General features: G+C 43.8%; 2 protein-coding genes across 2 annotated transcripts; one reads left to right on the forward strand and one right to left on the reverse strand.

Moving 5' to 3' along the window:
• Nucleotides 1–1,406: 1,406 nt before the first annotated feature.
• On the reverse strand, nt 1,407–6,137 carry CXCR5 (C-X-C motif chemokine receptor 5). Its single transcript, XM_059488408.1, has 2 exons — nt 6,099–6,137; nt 1,407–2,483 (listed from the first exon to the last, which is right to left on the reverse strand). Exons 1-2 carry the CDS (start codon nt 6,135–6,137, stop codon nt 1,407–1,409), a joined length of 1,116 nt encoding a protein of 371 aa, XP_059344391.1.
• Nucleotides 6,138–7,948: 1,811 nt separating this feature from the next.
• DDX6 (DEAD-box helicase 6) lies at nt 7,949–26,066 on the forward strand. The gene is made up of 14 exons (XM_059488212.1): nt 7,949–8,113; nt 10,054–10,517; nt 11,962–12,025; nt 12,496–12,600; nt 13,843–13,972; nt 14,458–14,604; nt 15,008–15,106; nt 15,633–15,751; nt 16,233–16,361; nt 16,687–16,803; nt 18,312–18,375; nt 19,250–19,351; nt 20,080–20,263; nt 21,730–26,066. The coding sequence occupies exons 2-13, from the start codon at nt 10,318–10,320 to the stop codon at nt 20,253–20,255; spliced, it is 1,452 nt and encodes a 483-aa protein (XP_059344195.1). The 5' UTR covers nt 7,949–8,113; nt 10,054–10,317; the 3' UTR covers nt 20,256–20,263; nt 21,730–26,066.
• Nucleotides 26,067–26,298: the final 232 nt, after the last annotated feature.

A 26,298-nucleotide genomic window follows, 5' to 3' on the forward strand; every position in this document is an offset into this window, starting at 1 on the left:
GTGCATGTGAGGAGGGTGACATTGGTATGTATGGCTCTCCTACAGTTCAGGCCACAGTACTCTTTAGGAACAGAAATGTCATGGAGCAGTATTGTGGGCCCGCTGCCATGTTAAACTGTGACAAGACCTCCTAGGCAGCAGCAAGCTGTTTTGAGTCCGCTGGGGCTTCCCCACACACCAGCTTGTGGTGCAAGAATTAATGATGGGGAAAGCTGCTGCTCTTACTTTGAAGCAAATTATCATCAAGCTGCCCTGATCTGAGCAGTTTCTGCATACTTGCAGTTCAGGGCAAGATGACCACCCAGGTCTGTCCCTCTGTACATCTGGATGCAGTTAATCTCTGAAAGCCCTGTAGGAGCAGGTGGAGGAAAACTAACAGAAAGCATAGTGCAAAGCAAAATGTCACATTTCCTCTAGCCTTGCTAAAAACAAAGGAGACTTTCCCTTACTCTGGGGCAGTGGGTCTCCTTGCTCTCAGAATCCATAAATAGCCATACAACTAGCTGCAAAAAAAAAAAAAGTTATACTATCAGCTTTACAAGGCTGTGTGGTTTCTCTCCCCTGTGTGCGCTCACAAGACAGAAGCCATCTCCTCAGACAGTGTTCCTCCTTAAAGGAAAACTTTTGCATAGTCAGGCATTTAGTTCAGCAGCCGCTCACATAAGATCATAACAGCAGTAAAACAGATCAAATGAGTGGGGAAGGATGCAACTGGTGTCAGGAAAGGAGTCTGTGACAGTCAAATCTTTCAGTCTGTGGGAGGACCTCCTGGCATGAGCTGTGTTGGGAAGATGAGGCTGTTGTGGCGGGCTGGGGGGATGTTATGCAGCAGGAGGACAATGTTGCAGTCAAAGGTGTCCAGTACTGTACACCCATGCTATTGGATTGAGCTTTGCAGCCCCCATCAGTCCTACCTGCATCTCTCCAGTTGCGATGGCCACTGAGTCCCACGGCTTCCCTTGAGCACATGTGTACCAACCTTAGCTAGTGAAATGGAGACCTGTTTACTGACATGACTCATTTACTTGGCTGCACATTTTTCCTTAACCCTAGCACCCCAGTCCTGTGCCTGGCTTTGTGCACAAGATGCCTACAGTCCATTTTTCAAGGGAGAGGTGGGAATGTCAGCTTCAACCCACTTGAGTGATCATCTTCATCCAGCTCCACAAGAGTGACCATCAGGCATCCAGCATTCACCAACAGTTGCCAGATGGGTCTCTACAAGTTTGAGAATCAGGAAGAGCCAAGCAAGGTGTCTGATGAGATTTGGGTGTATTGGACCTGTTTCCTGAGGAGTGAAGAAAGTTGTGGGGATGCTTGTGAAACTTGTAATTGAGACCACAGCAAGTGTGCCACTGGGAAGGAAAGACCCAGGCCAGTTCTTCCCCGCAGGCAGCCTTTCCCAGCTAGAAAGTGGAGATGGAGGTGATGTTGTCAGACTCTATCCCACTACCCTTCCTTGTCACCTCCAGGATCTCTTGCAGAGTCTCCTGGCTTATGCAGCCAAGCTCCTGCAGGATCCGGAAGAAGTCATTACGGAACTTGACCCCAATAAAAGCGTAGAGGATGGGGTTGAGGCAGCAGTGTGTGAAGCCAATGGCCTCTGTCACCATGATGGCTGTGTCCAGTTGGTCTTCCAGGAGGCAGTTCTTGGTGAAGGCTTCTAGCTTGGTAAGTGTGTTCAGGAAGATGACAATGTGGTATGGGCTCCAGCACAGGAGGAAGATGCCTGTGACCAGGATGGCCACACGGACAGCTTTTTGCCTCTGCAGGCGCTGGGACTGACACAGTGCCCGGATGATGGCCATGTAGCAGTAACACATGACCAGCAGAGGCACAAAGAAGCCCACGGTGTGGTAGAGGAAGCGAGTTGCCAGCCATGCATTGTTTCCATCAATCCCAACTTCTGGAAAATAGCAAATGCTGCGGTTGCTGTCATCCGTCCAGACTTCCATGAAGACGAGATCAGGTAAAGTCAGAAGCAATGAGCAGAGCCAGACAGCCGTGCAGGTGAGGTGGATGGAGCGAGCTCTGCGTTTGCGGTAGGTGTGGATCGCATAGACGATGGCCAGGTAACGGTCCACTGCGATGCACCCCAGCAGCATGCTACTGCAGTAGAAATTGATCTTGTGGACAGCACTGAGTATCTTACAGAGGAGCCTCCCAAATACCCACCCAGCCAGGCTCTCCACCACACTGAATGGGAAGGTGAGCAACAGTGCTAGGTTGGCGAGGGTGAGGTGGAAAAGGAAGTTTTCTGTGGTGGTACGAGACCGCTTGAACCTCTCTAAAATGACCAGGACCAGAGCATTGCCCAGAGTCCCCAACACAAACATCAGCAGATAGATGAGGGGCATGAAGACCTTTCTGAAGGGGTCTCCCTGGTTGCCAACCACAGATGAGGCTGGGTTGAAGCAGAAGTAGCCCTCCAAAGAAGGGGTGGTGTTCTCAGCTTCATAGTAACCACTCAGCTCCACCTGGCTCTGGGGAACAGAGAGAGTCTTGTTAATGGAGGGGAGTTTCTCAACACAAGAACCCAGTCTCCCAGCTGCACCTGGCAGACCTAGAGCACAGCACCCCCATGTCCTGCAGCCCACCTGCATCAGGAGGAGATGCTGTCTGCAGTGTGATGAGGCCCCTCTTGTGTTGGAGGCTCCTCTACTGCCAAGAGGTGCAGCAGCAGGTGGAGAGGGTTTTCTCCATCTGTGACAGTGAGGGCTGCTCAGTCTATAATCTTTAACTGGAGTATTTGGGGATGTTTTGGTGTCCTATCAGATGATCAGTTTCATCTTCTGGTTCTTGCCAAGTTAGCTGCTGGCGAATTTTGCTTTCTCACATAGAATGGAACCCTCCTCTACCAGCTTTCCTGATTTTTCCCACCCACTTCTTATATGGACCACTCCTGTCCTGCCTGCCTGCTGTCAGGTATGAAGGTGGTAGGATTCACCACACAGCACATCTGTACCTCAAATTCTGTGCAGTGAACCTGTCCCCTTCTTCTCATCCTCAGAGGCCTGAGAGCTGCCTATAAAAGAGAAGGTGAGGTGGGGTCAGCAGCAGCTGGCCTTTGAGATCACTTCCCACACACTTGGAGGAAGGTGTGGGGCAAGTGTTCAGCACAATGGGAGGAAAGCCTCTGAGGTGCTGTGGTGCCATAGCTACAGGAATAGATGATGGAGAGAGAGATCTGTTGATAAAGCTTTCAGTTCTGAATTAATTGCAGTCAGAGCAGGAAAGGGAAGGGAAAACACCACTCAGACCCCAGACTGATATCCAGTAAGGGAAGTACAATAGAGCTGCTGCAGATGTGACTTGCCCTTGGTTTGCTGTATCTTCTTGACCAGCCTAAATTCAAGCTGAAGCTGAGGGCAAGTCTTGAGTTGTTGTTGGGCTCCCTGGATGGTGGTCATGCTTCAGCTGGCCTTGCACAACAGAGAGCAGTGGAGGAGGCTTGTGGCAATATGAATATTAGTGACAACTGGGAAGAGCTCAGCAGCAGTCACCCTGAGGTCCCCCACCCACACCCTCTCTGGAGACCTATGTTGAGACTTCAGTGTTGACCACAGCGGAAGTCTCTGCTAATGCTTTCATACCTTTCACTGCCAGCTGCAGCAGTTTGCACCTGCTGCTCCTTCCCTCATCAGCTAAAGTTCCTGTCTAAAAATACCAGCCCTGCTTTACACAGTTTTAGACCTGATTTTGGGGGTTTTTGCTCACCCAAGGGGCTACAAAGCTACAAAGCTGTGACCAGCCTGGAGTGGTACCTAACTAAGGAAGGGTGATTTATGTTTCTTCTCTCTCAGGCAGCTTTCCCTGGGTAATGCACTGGGTGAATCTGCACATGACTGTGGGGGCTTATCTATACTCCTCTGCTACTGAGACTACCTGCATGCTTCCAGAAGAAGCCTGGGCATGCTGATGGGGCATAAGTCTATGGGGAATTACCAAACTTGTAGAGCAGACAGCAGACACAGGCAGTCTCCAAGCAGTGGATGGTAGGAGGGTCCACTCCCCAGGAGCACTCCAGTTTCCCAAGGGAATGAGTCCTTGGGAAAAGTGTGGAATAACCCTGCCCAGCTCTTGCTAATCTAACTGTGGGGCTGCAAGCCTTTGGTGAGAAGCATTTTGTATTACTAAAGAACTTTTTATTTTTCTGATTTAGGGTATGATTTTGGGCCTTAAGAAATCCCTCCCAGTTATTTTCCTACCCAGCTTGAAAGTATTTCCTGCCTATTCTGGACCTGGACCTTTCAAGAGGAGTTAACAACACACAGAAATATGTGATATGTTGGTCAAGGCCAGATCCTTAAACCTCTCTGATTAAAAGCAAAACAACCTATAAACCTTTGCATTTTGGTGTAGTGACCAAACCAGGCTGCTCAGGCAGTGCAGGTGACTGTGCTGAAAACCCCAAACAGATGGTATGTTGGAATGGGAAATTTCACTGGGGAGAGGTTGGACTTTGAAGGGAAGAAGCTTTGAAGGGAAAAATGAAATTATGGAAAATAGCAGGGTTTGCTGGCTGGAGTGTCAGTCCTCCCTTGGAGCCATGCCAGCACCATTGATGGCAGTGGATGGGCAGCTTGGCTGGTGTTCAAGTTTCCAGCATCACCTGGTATTTGGAGCCGGAAGTGCAGAGGCTGAGTGCCACTATCAGACACCATCTGATTGCTGGTGGGGAGCAGGTAAAGAGGGCTCTTACTGTAAACCACTCGTTGTGGGTAGGGGAAGCTTATGTGGAGCTGTGTTTGAATCGTTCTTGCCTGCACCTCTAAGCAGAGCAACACAGAGGCGTAGGAGTGGACAGAGATGAGTTGAAGACAAATAAAAAAGGATGAAAAATCAGAGTCTGGGCTGAGACAGGAAGGGCAGGGACTAGAGCTGCAGGAGATGCACTGAATATGTCAAGCTGAGGGTTCTGGGAACTCTGCTGCAATTCTAGGACTGGAAGTGGGTGGCTGCCTGATCAGGGATGGGATAAGTCAACAGTGAGCATGCAGAGGGACCTTTGTACAGGTCTTCTGCATGAAGGGTAGGGCTTGCTCTTCCCTGAGTGTAGGAAAAAAGGAGGAACAGAACATTTGGTAACAATTGAATCCAACATTTCTCTTTTTTGGAATAACTAATCCTGAGGTCTGCTGCAGGGAGCCACTGTAGTAAAAAAATAAATTCTGAGATGCAATATTTGAAAACCAGGGTAATGATAATGCTGCTGTGTCCTTGCCATTGGATAGCACAGCATACTCTATAAGGTGCAGCTGCTCTTTTTCACTTGTAAAGGCTGGGAAGAGAACTATGAAGTAAAATACCTAGTGTCATCACGCCCTGTTAGAAGTAGTACTTGCAGTTCATCTTTCAGTCTTTAAAAGTCCTCTCTTGTAAATATACTGCATGTTCCCCTTTCAGCAGAGTGTATGTGGAGCCTGTACGTATGTGGAGCCATATGTATGGAAGCTGGTACATGGAGCAAGCAAGCAGGGTGGTCATACCAAGGGTTTTCCCACACGGAGAGAGAAGACTGGGTTTGCTTGGGTATTCCAGTTGTCAAAGGAGACCAAATAAGGTGTACAGTGTACACCTGTGTACACAGTCATTTGTACCACTGAAGCCTGGTGCAAAAGGTGCCTGGCTCAGAATAAGTGTTTTATGCCCACATTGGTCTAATGGCTGTGCAGACAGCAGGGCAGCAGGCAGTAGAGGCTGGGAGAGGCTGGCAGCACAGGATAGGACTGCTGGAGCCTCACTCTCCAGGTGAGTCACCTGGCCCTTTGCAGAGCCTCTGGTTTGTGTCCTCATGCAAGGACAGTACTTGGGCTTAGTGCTTGCCAGTACAGGTCCTGGTAGCTTTCCCCAGCAGAATACCCACCATCCCTGGATCCCAGTGGCTGTAGCCACACTACGCCAGCTCTCTGCAAGCAACAGCTTGTGGTCAAGTCTGGACTTAAGGGATGGAAGGACTGATTACACTGGCATAAGAAACGGCTCAAGCTCTGCCTCTGCCAACAGGAGGGTTAGAAGATGGATGGCCAGAAACCCGGCCTTTCAGCCCGCCCCAGCTCTGCCATCCCTGTTATCAAGCAAAGCCAGGCCCAACTCACCAAGTCATAGGTCTCTGAGGAGTAGCTGACAGGCCCCATGGTTTGAGGGGAACGATCCGTCTTTCCTCTGGATATTGCAACAAAGTTCTTTTCTGGGGTGGAGTTAATCATTTAAGTGAGCGGAGAGGGGCACAGAATGTAACAATAGAGTATTTGCAAGGCAAATGAGCTCCAGGCATAGAGTGACCTGATTGATGTAAAGATTAACATCTAGCTTTATTATCTTTTTACTAGTGCTGTAAGTTGACTTTTAAAGTATAGTTTTAAGAGTCCATATTCCTTTGGTCTATACTGCAGAAGATCCAGAACATCTTTAGGTCTTCCCTGGAAACCTTCTTGCCTACAGCTGTCCTTGTTACAGGTGGTCTGAAAGGCTTTGAAAAGGTCTGTGCTAAGGACCACCCTTACCAGAAACCTCCTGGATCCAGGCACTGCTCTGGAGCTGTGCAGGACTTTGAAGCATGGGTATGGTCTGTATGATCATCACCCTCTGCCTTAGGGTCCTCCTGGCTGCTTTAACCCCATTGACTTGTAGTTGTCTTCTGCTCCTTCTGCTGCTTCACCCTTTGTCTGGGCTTGGGAAGTGTGAGGTGGCTTGCACAGGAAAGCAAGGCCTTGGCAGCCACACTGCAAGTCTAGAGCAGGGCTAGCAGGGGCTGGGCAGCTTGACTTCACAAGGGTAACAAAGGAGAATCAGGATGTAAAATCAAGATTTTCTCTGCTCAGGGAAACGGGCATTTTGTTCAGTGATGTCACAGCAACAGACTCACAGTGAGAATGCCCCGGTCTGAGTCAGCATTGCAGCTGGCATTTTGGCAGAAAGCTTTTTCTGTGCAAGCAGCTGAGGTGGTTTGACAAGCAGAGTTCTTGTCCTCCTCTTGTCTAGATACAGCTGCATTAAGGCCTCTCTACCAGCAAGGACTCTGGTGGGACTTTGGACTGGTGAAGGAGGAGGTGGTGTTATTCTCGTGAGCACTGCTGGATTACAATCACTCGTGTTTCTTAGATCCCGACTTGTTGGGCACCTGCTGCCCCGAGGATGTCGCTGTCCTCCCCTGCCGTGAGGACTTCTGTGTGCACCTGCACGTGCTCATCAGCTTCTGGGCAGTTTCACCTGAGAGGATGGAGAGCAGCAAAACCGGAGGGAGGCCGTAGGGAGCTCCCACTGTGGCTCACTGACAGGGAGAACACAGATTGAGCAAGCCCTGTGCTGCAAGAGCTGAGGGGTAAGGAGAGTGGGAGATCACTGGGCCCGGGAGACAGAGAGGTCAGGAAGGATGTTCTCGACCAGCTACAACTGGAGGGCGGAGCTTGTGCTTTTGCTGCTGAGGGGGGAAAAACAACCACCTAGAGACAGATGTAGATGTGAGGAGCTAGATAAAACCGAGAATGTTCTTGTCCTTTTGCATCATTTTGAAGTCTAAAAAGACATCTTTAAAGATAAAAGCATGAGCATGGCCAGAACAGAGAACCCTGTATTTTGGAAAAAAAAAAATTTGAAGAAAAAATTGTCTGCAAAGCAGTAACTACTAAGATTACACTCCCATTGTGTCTCGCTTTGTCAAAATCCACGTCTAAGTAACGCCGGTCTAAAAACAAATGCCAATCCCCAGCCTGCCACGATCGGCGGTTACGACTCCTACAGCTGTGGCTCCGTCCCTCATTCTTACGTTTGTGTTGTTTTAATGGGCACATAGCGAAGCCCCGTTACGTTTCCAGGTTCAAAGGGGAGGGGCAGGTCTGAGGGAGCAGCGCGAGCCAGCAGCGCGATCACGCGGGCACTGCACGCTGGGCGGGACGTGACGCGACGCGACGCGACGCGTGGCGCACGCCGAACGTACGTACGTACGTGCGTACGTGTGCGTGTGGGGTGGGCCGGTGCCGCCCGCCGGGAGGGGGAGGGCGCACAGGAGGAAGGAGGAAGCCGCCATCTTGGAGCGTCGAGTCGCCATAACAAGGCACCGGGGGAGCGAGAGGATTTTGTACCTGGGCGAGGGGGAGCGCGGCTGGTGGCGGTGAGGACGGGCCAGGGTGGGCATGGTTCCCTGTGAGCAGGGCGAGGGGGCCGCTGCTGGCGGGCCGCGCCTCGCGGCCTGCGGCGAGAGCGCGGGCCTGAGCGGGGCCTGGCGGCGCCGCGGGCGGGGCGGGGACGGCCGGATCGGGCCTGGGCGCACCGGGAGCGGCGGGACCGAGGGACCGCGGGGGCGGGGCGGGCCCCGAGCAGCTCTCGCTCCCCGCCGGCTCAGGCGGCAAACTGCGGCCGCGCCATTGTTCGCGGGCGGGCGGTGTTGGTGTGGCGCAGCTGCGATCGGCGGGCGGCGCCGGGCCCACCGCTCTGCCCCGGTGCTCCGCACTGCGGCCCGGGCTCACCGGGCACACTGAGCACCTCGAGGGCTCCCTTTGTGCCGGGCCCAGCCGATGGAAAAGAAAAGGTCCGGAGCTGATGCCCCCGCCGCCCGCCCGCGCCCGGAGAGCAGAGATATGCGATGGAGGCCTTTTTTTTCAGTCCGCTGGTTTGCGAAATGGTGGCGTCTCTTTTGTCGGAACAGGGAGATTTTTTTCGGTTCCGTGAGACTTGCGGGGTTTTTTTAAACTTGTGTTCTTCTAAAGGATAATTACGAGCGTGTGGGCATAAGGGACAGAGGTTTCATTTCCTACGCTGTTGGAGAACTTCTCGGCGTTAGCAGTCGGGTCTCATTGGCGTCTCTGGCTACCTTCGTAACTCCTCTGGTTTTTACGAAGTTAATGGGCAAGAGAAATACCTTTTCGAAGATTCCTTGAAAGTTAATTAGCAGAAAATCCTAGTATCGCAAACTTTAAAATTTTGCTGAAAGCCAGCACTGACACACCTTAAAACAGCTGAGAAGTCTGAATTCCTTTTCCACTCTCTTGAAATGCTCTCTTCAATGTGCCTTTTTATTCACTGGGACAACATGCGTTTTGTTGTGAATGCCGGGGTTAGGAAGCAGTAGTCTTCTGGTCTTCCCTTTGTGTTTTCCCAAGATGCGGATGCTCAAGGCGAGCCAAAAGGTTTTGTTTCAACAGATTTTGGACTAGGGACATTTTGTCTCCCTGGTACCATTGTAAGGAGTCTTTAGCTTTGATCCATGCTTGCTTTATGTAAGGGGCAGACTTTGTACTGTCTTTCCACAGTTTTGCAGCCTTTTTGTTACATACAGAGTCAATATTAAGTCATGTGTATGAAATGTTATCTTCCAAGAACCACATAAGTTGTCGCTGACAGCAGGAAGGTAAGATCACAAGCAGGAAGCTGCCTGACCAGCAGTGTTACTGCCTCAGTTCAAGCTCAGTCACTCCGACTCAAAGAGGCAGCTGCTCTCAATTCAGCATAATGGTGTTTCCTCCCTCTTCTGAATAGCCGTAAATCAATACCCGGTTGAAAACTGGGGGTAAGCTGGTTGAGCTAGCATTTTGGGTTGGAGGAGTGTAAGCTGTTGTTTTGGGTTTACATAATCTATATTTCCCATTCAAACCGAACAGGGCAGTCAGTGTAATGTAAGGGTTTTGTCAGTTCTAACTGGAATGTCCACTCCCTGTGATAGTCTTGCTTCTTGTCACAAACTTATGCATAATATTTTTCATGTTTTTGGGCTGGTTGGCTGCATCCTGGAAGTGGGGGAATTGAAGAGTCGTCAAAGCAATTGATACACTTAATGGTTACTTTATGTGAGGGGATAGGTAGTGGAAGGTCACTGAAAGTACAACTATTAGGGAAGTTTCCTTTGGTGTCTAAAGATGTTAGGCAACACTTTCTAGAAAGGCAAAAAAAAAGTTTGATGCATGTCTTTATAATTATCACTGAGGAAACAAAAAAGCAAGTGCTGTTGTTGCACACTGCCTGGGAAGAAATTTTTCTAAAATACAAGAGTACACTGATGTGATTTGCATAGACAAAAATCCACATACTAATTGTTATTGTCTGCTTCTCTTTCAGATTGAAGCAAGTGAATTGTGATATAACTGAACTTCAGTAGAGGGCTTTTTTTAAAAAAAAGTTGTTCCACAGTGCATCAGAGCAAGTTACTGCTTTACTTTTGAGTGACTTACAGGTGCTTGCCTGCATTGCAATAAAGGACTCATATATTGAGCAAGACTTATTTATCTCTTCATTTTGGAGAGTCTAATAAACTGTTATTACAGTTTCTGTACTGACTTTCAAAGTTTTGAAGTCTAAAAAGACATCTTTAAAGATAAAAGCATGAGCACGGCCAGAACAGAGAACCCTGTTATAATGGGTCTATCCAGTCAGAATGGGCAGTTGAGAGGCCCTGTAAAACCCAGCGGGGGCCCAGGAGGTGGAGGCACACAAACTCAGCAACAGATGAACCAGCTGAAAAATGCCAACACAATCAATAATGGCACTCAACAGCAAGCACAGAGTATGACCACCGCTATTAAGTAAGTATTTATATTGGCTGCCGTGAAAGGAATGTTTAAAAGTTATGTATGGGAAAGCATTCTTGGATTCCCCCTTGGAAAATGCTGTCTTCTGTTGTTTTGTCGCATGGGTGGTTAGAAGTGTCCTGTCATGTACATTACGAAAAAGCTGTATTTCCATGTGCAAGCTTCTCTCCAACAGTTACTATTATGAAAATCCAATTTGATGCTGTGCTTTTCTGAGTGTGAGCCACTGTCAGAGGTAGCCTAGCTTTAGAATCCTGTGTTTTTTGCTTGTTGGAAGTGGTGCAAGAGGGAAGTATAGGAGTGAAAAGGAACTGAACTGACATTTAAGACTGAGGAGGAAATGCCACCTGGTCTCAGTCTAATTGTTTACGCCTTTCAGTTTGTTGCAGTTCTTTCCCGTGGTGAGAAATGCTTTAAAGTCATTTATCTTTTGTCACTGATCTGAAATAGTAGTACCTGATCTTCTCATTGTAATGCTCTGGCTTTAATTTATCAAAGGCTGAGCTGAGAGGATACAGTCCCACTGTGATATCCTGCTCCCTATCGAGCTAGTTTTGGAAGTGTGCTGGTTGGAATTTCTAAAAGGTGTGAAATACTTGGATGGTATGGTGATGTGTTGCTTTCCTTTTTTGTGTTTTTTTGTTTTTTTTTCCCCTCCATGGATCCTCCTCCTCCTGAACAGCGCTGGTTTTTATTTTATTTTGTTAATTATTTGTGAAGGAAGTGCTAGCTCTCCTCAGAGAAAGTGTGATGGAACACTCAGGTTCTTAAAATCTGCCTAACCTCCTCCCTCCTCCTCTTTTTTAAAAACGTATTACTTGGTTACTCTAATGAATGTTGTGAATTAAACTCATCACAATTCACGCATAACTTCCTGGGGCTGGTGACAAGAAAGACTTTCTCTCACTCTACAGTGACTTTCAAGAGAGGATGGGTATCTAAATCTCACGGAGAGAAAACGAAGTTTGGTCAACAAGCGGAGTTATTGCTTACTAAGTTTTTTCACCAGAAGCGTTTTTTACCTTTTCACCTTACTTGGGGGTTAAGAATGGATCTTCCTTGGGCAAGAGATTTTTTCTTTTAAGTCATGAAATATTGTTGTGTGGGTTTATTATAGCCAGTTTCTGTCATGTGACTACGTAAGTGCTCAGTTTTATATCTGTTCTGTTGTTTGATTCAGTGCTGTAAAAATGGGACCTGAATCATGACTGGACAAAGATTTCTCAGACTTATTTGGCAGACAGGTGATTTTGTCTGTTTACAGTTTTTTGCCTGTTACATCCTGCTTAGCTCAGAGAAGACGTGAGCTCATATGTGTAGGTGCTTTTAGCTTTGAGGAGGTGAAAATATTATATGTTCATCACTATATCTAAGAAAAAAAAGTGCAAAATCAAAGTATTCGTTATTTAAAAATTTGTTTTCATTTTATTTGCTATAGACCTGGTGATGACTGGAAGAAGACTTTAAAACTCCCTCCAAAGGATTTGAGAATCAAAACTTCGGTAAGGATGATTGAATTGTAGGTATAAATATTAAATAAAACTGGTGGGAGAGATTGCAGTGGTAAAATACTGTCCTCGGTGAAGGCTGAAAACTAGTTCAGCTCCTGCTGTTTTAAATGAAGAATTAATTTGTTCTCTCAACTGCTTGTGAGTGATGCTATGCTGTTCTTGGAAAGCTCAGAAATGGTGTTCACTGTGGATTTCTTACTTTATTAGTATTATAACATGACACAGGCAGCCTCTGCTTCATGTGAGGCAGATGGGAAGGTGTCACTGTATACACTCAGAAGCTGTGTTTGGCTCTGAGAAAGCCAATGTTTCCTTTGCCGCTGTAGGGTGTTGCATGACTTAATGGGAACTCTTGTGTAATAATTTGTGGTCTTCCTGTACAGGCAATTTCAGATCAAATTAACAGCTGTAGGTTGTATGACCTGATCTTATGGATGTGCTTTTTTTTTTTTTAAATTCAGGACGTGACCTCCACAAAAGGAAATGAGTTTGAAGATTACTGTTTGAAACGGGAGTTGCTGATGGGAATTTTTGAAATGGGCTGGGAAAAACCATCTCCTATTCAGGTTGTTTTCAAACTGACTACTTAGATGCTGCTTTTAACTTCTGTAGATGTTAACTTCTGTAGATGTTCTTATGCCTAAATGTCCAATACTTATGCCATCATTGGGGAAAATTGAAGCTGTGAATGAAAGAACTTGGTCTCCCTTGGGAAAAGCAAGAATTTCTAACCCCCAACTAAATCACTAAGTCAATCTTTGAGTGACTTAGTGATGGGACTGCCTTTACACTTTTGAGACATTTTACTTGGATTTTCCTTTTCATGCTGGAGTTGTTAATTTGATAAATCTCTGTTCAGTAACAGTGCTTTCACATAAATAGTCCCAGAGATCTGTTCTATAAATTTTCCAAAACTGAGTTACCGTTGGCTATGTACCTTTAGTTGTTAAAAATACGATTATGGCTTTATTGCAGTATTGGCTCTTTTTATTGTAATCTTGTGGAAGAAGAGTTATGAAGTTTGTCGGAGAGAGAATAATATCTTAGCAAGTTTACTTTTCTGTACCTCCATCTTTGTTATACTTCTAAGGCTTGTCCTATTAAGAGCTGTTCATGTGTAAACTTCAGGGGGTGGAAGGTTGAAATACCTTTAAAATGGTCTCTCAAGGTTTATCACTGACACAGCTCTACCACCTCATCTCTTTAAGGCATGAGAAAACTATGGCTTGCTTTGTTTATAAACAGATTCTAATTATGGCACTTTTCCAAAAGGCTGAAATTTCTTTAGATGTTGCTGAAAAAGGGAGTGAAATTAAAAATACATGGGGCCTGTGTTTGGGTGGCTGAAGATTTTGAGAAGTATATCACAGGAATACAGAGGCTGGAATCACATGGGCTGAGGTGGTTCTAATGCTCAGATTAAGGGGGGAATCTTTTTCCTTAGGAGGAGTTTGCTGGTGACTGTCACTGTCTCTTCACTATTTGTTTTCCCAACTTTTCACTTTTTTCCTAATGTGTTAGTATGGGTTTACCTGTGGTACCTGATCCCTTTCTTATGATCAGGCAAGATAGGGACTTCTAGGTGGGAAGTGCTGGGGAGCTCTTTACTGATGGGTTTAACTTCTTCCTGTTCTGAGTCTGTCATGCTTGTAGTTCCAGGATAGTAATAATAATAATAACAATAATGGTCATGAAACAGTCAGCTTTCATGTGGTATTGTTAGTGAGGGGAGTCAAATTTGGTCAGCCTCTTCAGTGAAACATGACTTATGATTAATTGCTCATGCACTTTCTGTCCTTGCATTTCAGGAGGAGAGCATCCCCATTGCTTTATCTGGTAGGGATATCTTGGCTAGAGCAAAAAATGGAACAGGCAAGAGTGGAGCCTACCTCATTCCTTTACTTGAACGGCTAGACTTAAAGAAGGACAATATACAAGGTCAGTTGAGGTGGATCACACTTAGCTGTTGCCAGGTAATGGTGTCAGTCACTACATTAGAGACTTGAATCTAAAACTGGTTAATGAAATTGGGCAGTGTATGTTACCTGCTTGTACTTCCAGAGAAAGCTAATGAGGAGTGATGATGGGGAGGTGTAATTTTCAAAGTCCCACAGTTGTTTTCAAAAGGTTCAAACAGAAGAAGGCTTGTAGACTTTTCTGTCTTGCCCTGGAAAGTGAATGTGGAATAATAAGCAAGCATGCTGGCTGGGATACTTGTGCAATGGGTGCATCAAGGACTGGAGAACCCTTGCATAGAATTTGCCTTGTCAAAAGCAGTTCCTAGGTCTTGTTCAGGATACCTGGACTGGAATTCCTAGACTGTGCTTTTCATTGTTTTACATGAAGTCTCTGTCTCCTCTGAGGACGAGTTTTTAAGATACAGGGTGTTACTAATAACTCACAGTGATGTTTTTAACTTCTAGCAATGGTGATTGTTCCCACCCGTGAACTAGCCCTGCAGGTCAGTCAAATCTGTATCCAAGTCAGCAAGCACATGGGAGGTGCCAAAGTGATGGCAACAACGGGAGGAACCAATTTGCGAGATGACATAATGAGACTTGATGATACAGGTCAGAGCATTTTAGCTATGCTAAGGTTGCTGTTTCTTTGTGGCTTTTGCAATGGGGTCGTGGAATTTCTGCTTGTTACTATTTGCCTGTTTACAGAACAGACTACAGTGTCTTGTTTGGTGTTCGTATACTGTTGTCATTCTTCCAAAGTGTTCATGTGAAACACATGGCCATGAATACTGGAAGGAAAGACAGTTTTAATAATCTTAACATTATGTTTTCTTTTTTTCTTCTTTTTTTTTTTTTTTTTTCTTTTTTTTTTTTTTTTTTTGGTTGGTTGTTTTTTTTTTTTTTTTTTTTTTTTTTGTTTTTTTTTGTTTTTTTTTTTTTTTTTTTTGTTTTTTTTTTTTTTTTTTGTTTTTCTCTCTTTTTTTTTTTTCCTCTCTCTCTTCTAACCTTACAGTGCATGTGGTGATAGCTACCCCTGGGAGAATTCTCGATCTCATCAAGAAAGGAGTAGCAAAAGTTGAGCATGTCCAGATGATAGTATTGGATGAGGCAAGTTGCTTATGTTAAATGTTCTGGGATTTTAACACCAAGTTAAAGAAATGATGTGTCTCAGTTAGTGTCCTTTTGGTGCACAGCAGTGATTCAAACTTGCTTAGAGACATTGTAAGGTCTCCTGCATTTCTGAGTATTTTTGAGAAACTGTTTTGACAGTAGGAATTTTTTGCATGTAAATCTTCTAAGAAAACAGCCTAGGAAGATTTGCCTTTCCTGTCTTTGCTGATGCTGAAGAATAGAGTAAGTCTATTCTGCAACAAAGGAATGCATTTTCTTTGGTTTCTGTTTGAGTCAGCTGTGCTTACCACGTATATAAATGTATATAAAATTGACTTATGAACATCTAATAGCATAAGCATAAGCTTCTGAGTGAAAATATAGTAGTTTGAAAGCTCTTGGATGGCTCTGGTAGGAGCCTTGGTAACTGGTTTTTTTTCCTTCCCCCAAATGTATATCTACCAAAAGGCTAAAATCTTACGCCATTATTTTAACTTGCTGTTTATTACTTCTGTTGTTACAGGCAGATAAGTTGCTGTCTCAAGATTTTGTTCAAATAATGGAAGACATAATCCTCACACTACCTAAAAACAGACAGATTTTGCTCTACTCAGCCACTTTTCCTTTGAGTGTGCAGAAGTTCATGGTGAGTGGAGATGTGTCCCTGTAGGTACGATGATGGTGGTGACATTGTGCAGGAAGGGTGTGAATGAGTGGTGCATAGCTGTTAGTGTTTGGTATTTTAAATACATCTAAACTTCACAGGTTTATCTAAATCAGCCTAGGCCTAAGTCTAGGACAGAAGTTTGAAAGCAGTTTTTGACCTGCAGTTGAATTATTGGGAAGCTAGGTGTATGCCTATAAGGTGCTATTTTCCACTTTGTATATTAGTTACATCATCTGTGTGGATTTGCTTGTGGAGGGTGCTCCTGTTTGGCCTGCTTAGTCACCTTGGATATATAAGTAATTGTGAAAATTTACCCACCCTGTTTTCAGCGTAGCTGAAGAGTGAGTGGCTAAGTAGTACATCCTTGCCTTGGAGGAAGTTATGTGTGGTGTAGAGTGGGAACTGGATACATTGTTTTGCACGTAGATCTGCCTGCTTTATGAATATCTTTATTTTTCAGAATTCCCATTTGCAGAAACCGTATGAGATAAATCTGATGGAGGAGCTGACCTTGAAGGGAGTTACTCAGTACTATGCCTATGTCACTGAGCGTCAGAAAGTGCACTGCCTCAATACACTCTTTTCCAGGGTAAGGAGCAGGGCTGTGTTGGGAACATACCAGAAGCTTTTTCTCTCTTGGGATCATGAATAAGGCTGAGTATTTTAAAAGCAGCCTAATGAAAGTTCTTTGTCAAAATGTGCTATGTATCTAAGGCTAAAAATGCATGCTTCTTGTCCAGCATCTCTGTGTTACAGAACTTTCTTAATTGTTTCCCTTCCTATACAGAAATATATCTGATGTAAATTACCAGCAGCATACTTGCTGTGCTTTCTTTCTACACGGATTTAGACGTGTCTGGGATCCTCTGTTAGTAAAATGCTGCATTTATTGAGAATACTGTTTATATGTTCAGCTCCAGATTAACCAGTCGATCATTTTCTGCAACTCCTCTCAACGGGTTGAATTGCTAGCCAAGAAGATCTCCCAGCTGGGCTATTCCTGCTTTTATATCCATGCTAAAATGAGGCAGGTGAGTATGAAGTCTTTTCCACCCCACCTCAGGCTTTACTGAACAGCTGAACTAAGTCTCATGCTTGCTTTAAATTTGCATGTTCTTCATAAACTGAGACATGTATTGCTTTGCTATAGCTTTGGTTTTAGATACTGTCAACCTTCCCCCATCCCAGCTCTCTTTCTGCACTATTCAGTGTATGTGTCCAGTTGGTATTTTACTACTTCATGTTGGGGTAATTAGTCCCAGTGTAAGCGCAAACTGCAGCCAGAAGGCACAGTTTTTAGTGCTGCTGCCTTGCTTTGGCAGCATGGGGAGCCAGGATAGAGCACACAGTGTAACTAACTCAGATGAAAACGGGCCTGAATTAAATTACAAAAACCACAGTACGTAGCCCATTGAGTGCCCTCTGTGGCTTTGCAAACAGTAATCTTGCACTGTGACTGCAGGGGAATCTGAGAAGTTGAGGCGATGGATTGAATCAAACCTCTTGGTGAAAGCTGTGGCTAGTGTATGGTAACCATACATTTGTGGCTGTGGTGTTGCTGGTAAAAAATTCCATTGCAGCTCTGCTGGTGCGGAGGTTTCTGTTAATTGTACAGTAGCTCCTGTACAATACTTCCTCTAGCTTCACGCTATTAAAAGATGTCAGAAGGCTGAAGTGATGCATGTAGAACAGGCTTACTTTGAAATATTTTTTTAAAATTTTATATGTAAACTAGGATAACTTGCTGCTCATGCAACTGACAGGTAGTGCCAATGTTTGCTGGGGCAGATGCAGAGCAATAATTGGGCAGAAACAGAAGTGGTGGTGTTATTGAGAACAGAGAGATATGGAAGTGGGTTTCTTGATGTTTGATTTTTGTATGCTTTTGATCAGTCAGTAGATGATCTTTTTGGATGAGTGCAGCTAAGTTTCCAGAATGCTTCAGCTTGTTCATTCCCTCTCTAAATTTCACTCAACAGTGATAGTACTTAATCTTAGTGTAGCCCAAAGTGAGGTGTTTGTGAGGGGAGAGTCTTCACAGATAACTGACTCATCCCACCCCTAATTCTGTTAAAGGAAAGTTACTACCAGGAAAAGGAAAGTTACTACCAGCTTCAGTTTTTGAGGGAGTGAGTCAAACATTTGAAATTTGGCAAGGGGGAGCTGGAGAAAGAGAACAGTCAAAATATCAGTTTAACTTCCTTGATGTGATTCCAGGTGATTTTTTCTTTAGATAGTCCTTTTCTTAGATGGTTTTGATGCCACCATAGGAGGTTTTAAAACACAGTAAGTTAATTGCCTTTGTTGAGAAATGGGATCAAAACTCTGTAGAGTTAGTTCTTTAGAATATATGGTAAGAAGTGCTACAAAATTTGTACTGGCATCTTGTTTCAACTCAGCTGTTCTCTAATGACAAGGGGAAGAAATGTATGCGATTTAAGTTGGGTGTTAGTTACTGGAATATACCTAAAAGTAACAGCTGATTGGTTTGTGGGTTTTGGTTTTTTGTTTCTCTTTGTTTATATGTATGTATTTCCAGGAGCACCGCAATCGTGTATTCCATGATTTCCGAAATGGCTTGTGCCGCAATCTCGTTTGCACTGGTGAGAGTTCCTAAACATTTTCCTGTTTCTAAAGTTTATGATAGAAAGTGCATTATCCCAGTATTGTAGATCAGTTAGCTGTAATAAACCAAAACAAGATGTTTTAGTGAGATGTCTCTTTGTCAAGCCTGCATGTTAGCAGGGTGCAGCACTCCTTTAGGCATGAGGAATTTTGTCTTTTGTGCAGGTGCAGCCAACAAATAATTTTACTGCAATAGCGTTTTTATTTTCACGTGTGAGGGTTCCCTGAGTTGTTGGGTCGTAAACTGTATGATACATCAGTACAGCTGTGACTATGGTCATATGACGTTTTGGTGATTCTTTTAAGTGTTTATAGCTCACTTTTTCTAAATTCTTCTGTAGTTTTGACTGGCCTGTGTATGATCTGAGTTCTTTGTTGTATGGCCTATTTATGGCAATATCGGCAGTGTCTGCTATCACTACATGTGTCTGGGCCATCTTAACAAAAATCGCTAGAAGCAGAATAGAAGTAGTTGAGGTGATGGAATGTAGTTCAGGTCTCAAGTTTGTTGTGACACTGGCAGTGCACATTTCTGTGTGAAGAGATGCTTGAGAAGAACTGCTCTGAAATAGTGTAATGTGGAAAAAATAGCTTTGTGGTTATTTTTTCTGTGTAGATGTGCAGATCTGGTGGTTTTGGTTTTTCTTCTTACATTATTCATGTTTACAAGGTATACAGAGCAAGAGGAAGCTGTAACACGATTGTATGTAAACTGCCTTTGATACAAGGAAAGCTTATATTTGGAAACTAGTGCAAAGCAATGTTAATCACTGTTAATCTTTACACCCTAAACGCTGTCAGCATTTGAGCTCATTGAAATTAACTTCCTTTGTGATCTGGATTGTCTTTCAGATCTGTTTACCCGAGGTATTGATATCCAGGCTGTGAATGTGGTGATAAATTTTGATTTCCCAAAGCTGGCAGAAACTTATCTTCATCGCATTGGCAGATCAGGTGAGAGGAAAAACCTGTTTTAGGTACAACGTTGCTGATGACTGTGATGCTTTTTAGCCTTGAATTGGCTTTTGGTTTTTTTATTACTATATTTGAGAATTACCTTAGGTAGCTTTGATTTTTCTGACAAAATTATTTTTGGGTATCATTTCAGATGGCTGTCCTCTCTGAGGATATTATCTGAATAAAGGGCTTTTCTCTTGAAACTGGCCTGAACAATCTAATGGGGGAAAAAAAGAGGCATATCTTGCTTTTATCTCAGGAGACTTACTATTGCCCCTGTTTGCAGTTGGGGAAAATTCTATACTAAAATCTCAGTTTCAGAGTGTCTCAAGCCTAGAGATGTATGTGTCTTTCTTCTACATGTGTTTTGAGATATGTTTCTACTGTCTGGGAATCAGCAGAATAGGCCCTGGAGAAAGGCAAAAAACAAAGGAACTTGGTGTAGTTGAACTTTATAGTTGAGGCTTGTTCAAGAGCTCTGGAAGACTTTTTGGTGGTGATTATCCTGGAGCTTTGGTCAGAGCATTTTGAACCTCCTGAGTTTTACTCCTACAGCACTACAAAACTCCTTACCAAAAACTGATGAGAAAGGTGTAGACACCTGTGGCTGGATTGTTTTTAACATCACAGAATGATACTAACTTCACTGTCTGCAGATTTTTTTTCTGTCAGCCCCTGTGTTAACTCTGTTCAGTTTAGGCGTATGTTTTTGTTTTTTTGTCAAGGTCGCTTTGGTCATCTTGGCCTGGCCATCAACTTAATCACCTATGATGACCGATTCAACCTGAAAAGTATTGAGGAACAGTTGGGAACTGAAATTAAACCCATACCAAGCAACATCGACAAGAGCTTGTATGTGGCAGAATACCACAGTGAACCTGTAGAAGATGAGAAACAGTAAACATGCAGGTATGTAAATGCCTTGCTGAATAGTGATGTGTTGAATGAAGGGATGTTGTTGATGTGTCAGTGTCACCTCAGGGGAAGAGGGAAACTGATGTGATGAAAAAGCTCTGAATGTGAAAACGTGGGTTTGAAATAGAATGTCAGTGCAAGGAATTCCATGGATGTGCTGAAGGTGGGAGGGGAGGGATGAGTATTTTTCAGTTGTTCTAATTGAAATGCTAACCATGTGCTAAGGAGATCAAAAATGGGGAAAAGAGGGAGTGGGGAATGGTTGATGGAGTACTAGTAGTCTAATGAACTCTTTCTGTATTGGTAAGCTGAAATGAGAAATTGATGAGGGGCAGAGAGGAAAGTAGTCCTCAAAAAGGTGAGGAGATAAAATGGATAGCTGTGAGAGCAGAGCATCAACCAAAGAGTAAGCGCCTCACCAGCCAGAAGGACCAGGTTCAAGCAGGGAGTGAAGCTGTAATTCATCTTTGCTGCCACTTGAGGTCGTCTACGTAGTTTCAACAGAAAATGAGGTTTCACTGTTGGAGACTCATCTAAGTGCTCCCTCTCTGATCAGTGTCTCAGGACAAGCTGCTGAGTGAAGTACTTTTATAGGAAGATGACTTGCCCTGGACTGCAGTCAAGCTAAATTGGCTGCAGGATGATGATCTGACCTGAGTTAAGATGTCATGCAAGATCCATCACCATACAGTTTGGGCTGAAAATCATTCTTGTGTGTACTCTTCTCAGAGGTCAGGAATTAGAAAGACAATACCAGTGAAGCTGCTGAAATTCTTTTCAGATGACCAAAGATAAAAAAGTGGCTATAGAAGCAGACTGCTTGACAGCGTTAAAATGAACCTATGGTTCCTTCTTTGAAGTCATCCAAGGATAGCCCTAGATAGTCATACTAAGCTGACTTGAAAGCTTCTGCTTTGATGATTGAACCTTCTCCATGTCTATAAATAAATAGAATACAAAACAGGTAATGAATGTGGAACAGGCTCTTGGATGGTAACAGTTAACGAATGTGGACAGCTTCCTAAGGGGAATGCTGGGACCTTGCCCACGAGCAGTTTGCTGCTTCCTAAAATACAAAAAACCAGGAGGTAGTCATGTTCCACAGGTACAGAAGGGCTTTAGCATCACCTCTTTCTACAAAGCTGAAACTGGTATTGAGCTGTTCAATATGCCCTTTGCCTTTTGAGAGCTGTTGCATAGTTATTGTATGTGATTCATCACTTTGTGTTCTGGTTTTGTATAGAACCGATTTAACTGAGGGTGTTGTGGTTGTTTGTTTTATTGGGTTTTTTCTGCCTTTTTTCTGTTTTTTGATTGTTTGTTTGTGAGGTTTCTTTGGTTGGTTGTTTTGGATTTTTTTCTTTTTTTTTTTTTTGGTTGGTGGGTTTTGGAGGGGTTGTTTTGTTAGTTTGGTTTGATTTTGGTGGTTTTGTTGTTGTTTTGTTTAATTTTTTTTTTAGGCTTTGATTACACATGCCAGAAGGTGAAGCCCTATGATCCAGATCTGTGACACATCGTTTCTTTGGGGATACCCTTCTCTTTGTGGGTTTTTCTTCATCTTTTTATTTCGGAACTATGAAGACTAAAAGAACTCGGCCTTTTTTTCTCTTTACATTTGGCAGCAAGGAAGAAAGAAGATAAAAGGAGGAATGTCTTTTTGTTTTTCCACTTGTTTGCACTGTGTGCTGATTGAACATTAGTTGCACTAACTGCTGGTTTTAAATTTTGTTTTCTTTGGGCGGGAGGGTCAGCAAGGGAAGAAGAGAAACCCTGAAAAGAGAAGAATCTTGATGAACACGAGCTTGTCTGCTATTTCAAATTCTTTAACCATTGACTGAGTGCATTTCAACTTCTCCCTGGTTACTCATCTGTTTTTTAAGCTAAAGAGCTTCTTACTTATTCGTGCAAAGTGCCTTATGCTATGAGACCATTCAGAATATCACCTTTCCAACACAGCCCAAGGAATCAACATCTGTTTTTGGTTTCAGGTCAAAGTTCCACTCTCTTCCCCTTCTCCTCCTTCCCATGTAGTCAAGCCCAGGGCTGGGAGGTGAAATGTATTGGTTACTGGTAATACTCCTTTTTTTTTTTCCAACTTTTAAAATTTTTTTTAATTTTTTTTTTTATTGGAGGAGTTGATATGCATCTACAGTTCACCCAAACTGTAAATATCTGTATTTAAAATGAAACCAACCTAAAATCTGGGCTGATTAGGTGCAGCATCATAGCTCCAGAAGGAAAGAGTAGCCTGTGATCCTTTGCAGGAGCCATAAGAAAAGCCCTGTGCTCTAGCAGAACACTAAAGACTGGTTTCCATGAGTCTTCATTAGTAGTTACAGCACTTGATAGGTAGACTTGTTTCAGAGCCATGGCCCTCTTTCTTCTGGTGCAGTGTGTCCCATAGAAAATCAGATGTGTATATTGTACAAACTTTGTAAATATGATTTTTTTTTTTCTGTTTGGGTTCATATATAACTTTTTCTTCTATGATGAAGGTTGCTGAGGTTAAAGGGATTAGAATGATTATGGGAGCAGCTAAAGATGAGAGGGGCTCAGTTTTCTGCAACACTAAACAATGAGATGTTCTCTGTCCTCTGTGAACTGCAGGCTACCACAAGTGTCCCTTGTCAGGGTGGATTTACTCTGGTGCTAGCAACAGTCCTGTACTGCTCTTATGGAAGAGATCACTTGTGGGGCACCAAGACTTCCAAATCCGTAGCTCAGCCTTTTGGGAGATGCTCTTTGATTTTCCCCTTTAGAAACTTCAGGAACTTGACAAGCTCTGAAGGAGTCCATGACCCGTGTTCCACCGTGGTGTGAGGGAAATCCAGTGGGTGTCGCTGAGCAGTATACACGTAAGGTGTGGATTTGGGTTTGAGAGACCATAAAAAAAACAGTTTGCGTGCATAAACTGATAGTTCTGGAGCTTTGTGGAATTGATTCACTTCCTGCATTTTCTGCCCAGAGTGGCCTCTGTGCAGAACTGTGAGCAGGTAAGGGCAAACCCCTGTTAATGTCAGAAGCTGCAGGAAGCTGCTTGCCAACTGCTCTTGTTTGCCATGAGTTGCTGTCTGTCATTTTACATTGTATATTGCTGAAAAGTGCTTTCTGGTCAAATAGTGTTGCTTTAAATTGTGCCCCTCCCAACATGCTTGATGTTTGGCCTGATCTACAGGCAAAAGGAGTGAGACAAATCAAAAAATTACTCTTTTTAAAATCCCTTTTAGCCTGTTAACCACCACTGTCAGGAGGCACCTGGGTGAATGCAATCCCTTTTGCTCAGTCATTTATTGCATATACACATGCTGCACTCACACCATGCTTGCTTACTTCTGAGGCAGGATTTAATTGTCTTAATTTCTCCCCATTTTGACCCTTTTTTTAAATTGGAGTAAAATAGTTTGGAATTGCAAGGTGGACTAGCCATTCCTTTCCCTGATGATCATAAATAGAAGCCAGGTGCCTCCTGACAACAACTTTACAAGATTGAAAGGTTTTTGTGTTCGGGTTGTTTTTCTTCTTTTTGTCAGCAGTGACTCCTTAATTGTAGCAAATGCTGCACTAGAATACAAACTCAAGAGCTTGGTCTCTGTGAGCCACATAGCTTATATCTGACTGGCAGGTACTAAATGTAAACAGTTTTGGGGTGCTTTTTGGGGGTGGGGGGTGGGAGCTTCTGGGTGGTAACTTTGACCAAAAGTAAAATCTTGCTCCTGTACTGCAGCCAGCTTATGATTTTCCAGACAGAAGAGGGATCATTTTAATGCAACAAAGACATGAAAATGTAAATAAATTTTGTATCTCACCAGGGCATGCACATGTAACAAGAGCAGGATAGCGATGTCAAGTCGGGTGTGTGTGCTCTGCATGGATTTGTGGTAGGTTAGCCTGGTGCCATGCATTGATGGTCCCTCTTGAAGCACAGAACTTTTGAAAGTATTACTTTAAAATTGGCCTCTCATTGAGGAATGGCACTTACCTAAACTATCGGGGGCACCATTTTTAGGTGGCTTCTTGTCAAGGAAGAAGCAGCCTACTTTTGGTGCTAGTAGGCTATCTCAAACAGATGCGATCTTGCAAATGGAAAGATGCTCCAGAAGACTAGGATAATCCTAGTTTTGATTTTTTTGTTTTTGTTTTGTTTTGTTGGTTTGTGTTTTTTTGGTTTTTTTTTTTGTTTTTTTTTTTTTTTTTGTTTTTTTTTTTTTTTTGTTTTTTGTTTTTCCTTCCCCTTTTTGTTTGTTTGGGGCTTTTGTTTGTTTTAGATTATTTTGGTTTGGGATTTTCTTGGTTGTTTAGTTCCCTACCAAAGAGTAAGGAGTGTGTATAAATCTTGGCTTCCTGAGATTTCTTGTGAGCTCCAGAACCTTCAGTGATGAGCCCTAGGTCAAATACTTCCTCTGACAAAATTGATGAGAATGAGGACCTGATGTGTTCTGCATTCCTTTTGTGTTGGAAGTCTGAAAGTGTCACTCTGAGTCTCTGAAATGGAGTTTCACAACTGGATGAGATGGCTGTGAAGAAGGAATCTTCAGCCCCTTGAGAGAACCTATAGGCCTGTCTCTGGGTGTCCACTGTCAGGTGGGCACTGTAACTGCTGGAGGCCTTTTCCCAAAGGGAGGGGGGTGGGTTGGTCTCAAATACATGTTTCAATTTCCAGAATGAGATGGGAGCATCTTTCCTTGCCCTCTGTGACTGTTTTTGTGGGTAAGAACAGGGAAGCTCAACATGAATTCATGTTGTGTTATATGGTGGTATCAAATCATCTCATTCTGATCTTCTGTTTATTTTTATTTGGGATGGGGGGGGGGAGGGTGTCTGCTCCAAGGATTTAAAAATGCTTCAAACACTTTCTTCTTTACAAATGACTGATAGGACACAAATCTGAGCAGATGGCTGTCTTGCCTCAGTTTCTGTAAGAGGTTACAGAGCTGTCATGCCACATCTCTTGAGCTGCTGTTGTGGTGGTTCTTGCCCTGATGCTGAACTTCATAATGCTGCTGTGGCTGCTGGTCATTACTTCCTGAGAACAAAGTGAATTTTGTTCCCAGAGACTCCAGCAGTTCAGCTACCATGGTAGAGGTTGGGCAACTGTAGTCCCTTCAGGGAGTTTTCTGCTTGCTGTGAACTTCTGGTTTTCGAATCACAGTTTATCTTTGTAATCAACCAGGTCTCTGGACCAAAGAGCATGCATCTGAACATCACAAGAAGGCTTTGGCAGATTATCCTGTAGGCTTTGCTCAGTTCATCACTGCATTGCTAAAATGCCTCTGCGTGGAAGCATTGTTAAATTCTGCTGTAGACAAGTTAGGGAGGAGTGGAGGGGGGGTGGGGGGATGGGAGTAGGGATGTCTTTATTAAGATACAGCCTTGCTGTATTTTAACCAGTAATTTTGGGGAAGGGGTGTCAGGAGAAGAAAATAGTCACTGTTCCCCTTATTGAAAGAAACTGGAACTTTTATTTCAAGAAAAAAAAATATTTGCAATTCAAGTGGAGTGTCATAATCCAGTAGACCCTAGACAAGGGGTTGCTATTCTAACTGTAAACCAGCAAACAATATGGTCTAGTCCTTCAAAACAGTCAAGGGAGGGAGGGGAAAATTGGCTTTCTGTTAAATTGGCAATTGGCAAACTCTCCAGTGGAGCTCAGATTTTGTTGAGACTGTGTTTTCTCTGGCTTTGTATGTGTTGCAGCACTGACTTGTGAAGAGCTTCATGAGTTGTGAGTGCAAAAAAGATGAATGGAAAAATCCTGATTTTGTTAATTAAACTCAATAAAAGCTCCCTGGAACTCCCATTTGTTCTGTTTTTTTCATTTAACTCTGCTGAGTGAAAAACATGCTGGTGTCCTTATAGAGACTCATGGTCTGCATTGGATGCAACAACCTTTGGAGAGAAGCCTCAAGAAAAGGAGGCTCACAATAAAATGAGCTATGTCCATGAGAGGACATCCTTTTTCTGCACAGACGTTCCACATGGCAGCTGTTTTTTCCAGGGTTGAATGCTCCACAGTCTTGTCTCCTCAAGAC

The sequence above is a fragment of the Ammospiza nelsoni genome, chromosome 24, assembly GCF_027579445.1.
Source record: "Ammospiza nelsoni isolate bAmmNel1 chromosome 24, bAmmNel1.pri, whole genome shotgun sequence".
Taxonomy (NCBI): domain Eukaryota; kingdom Metazoa; phylum Chordata; class Aves; order Passeriformes; family Passerellidae; genus Ammospiza; species Ammospiza nelsoni.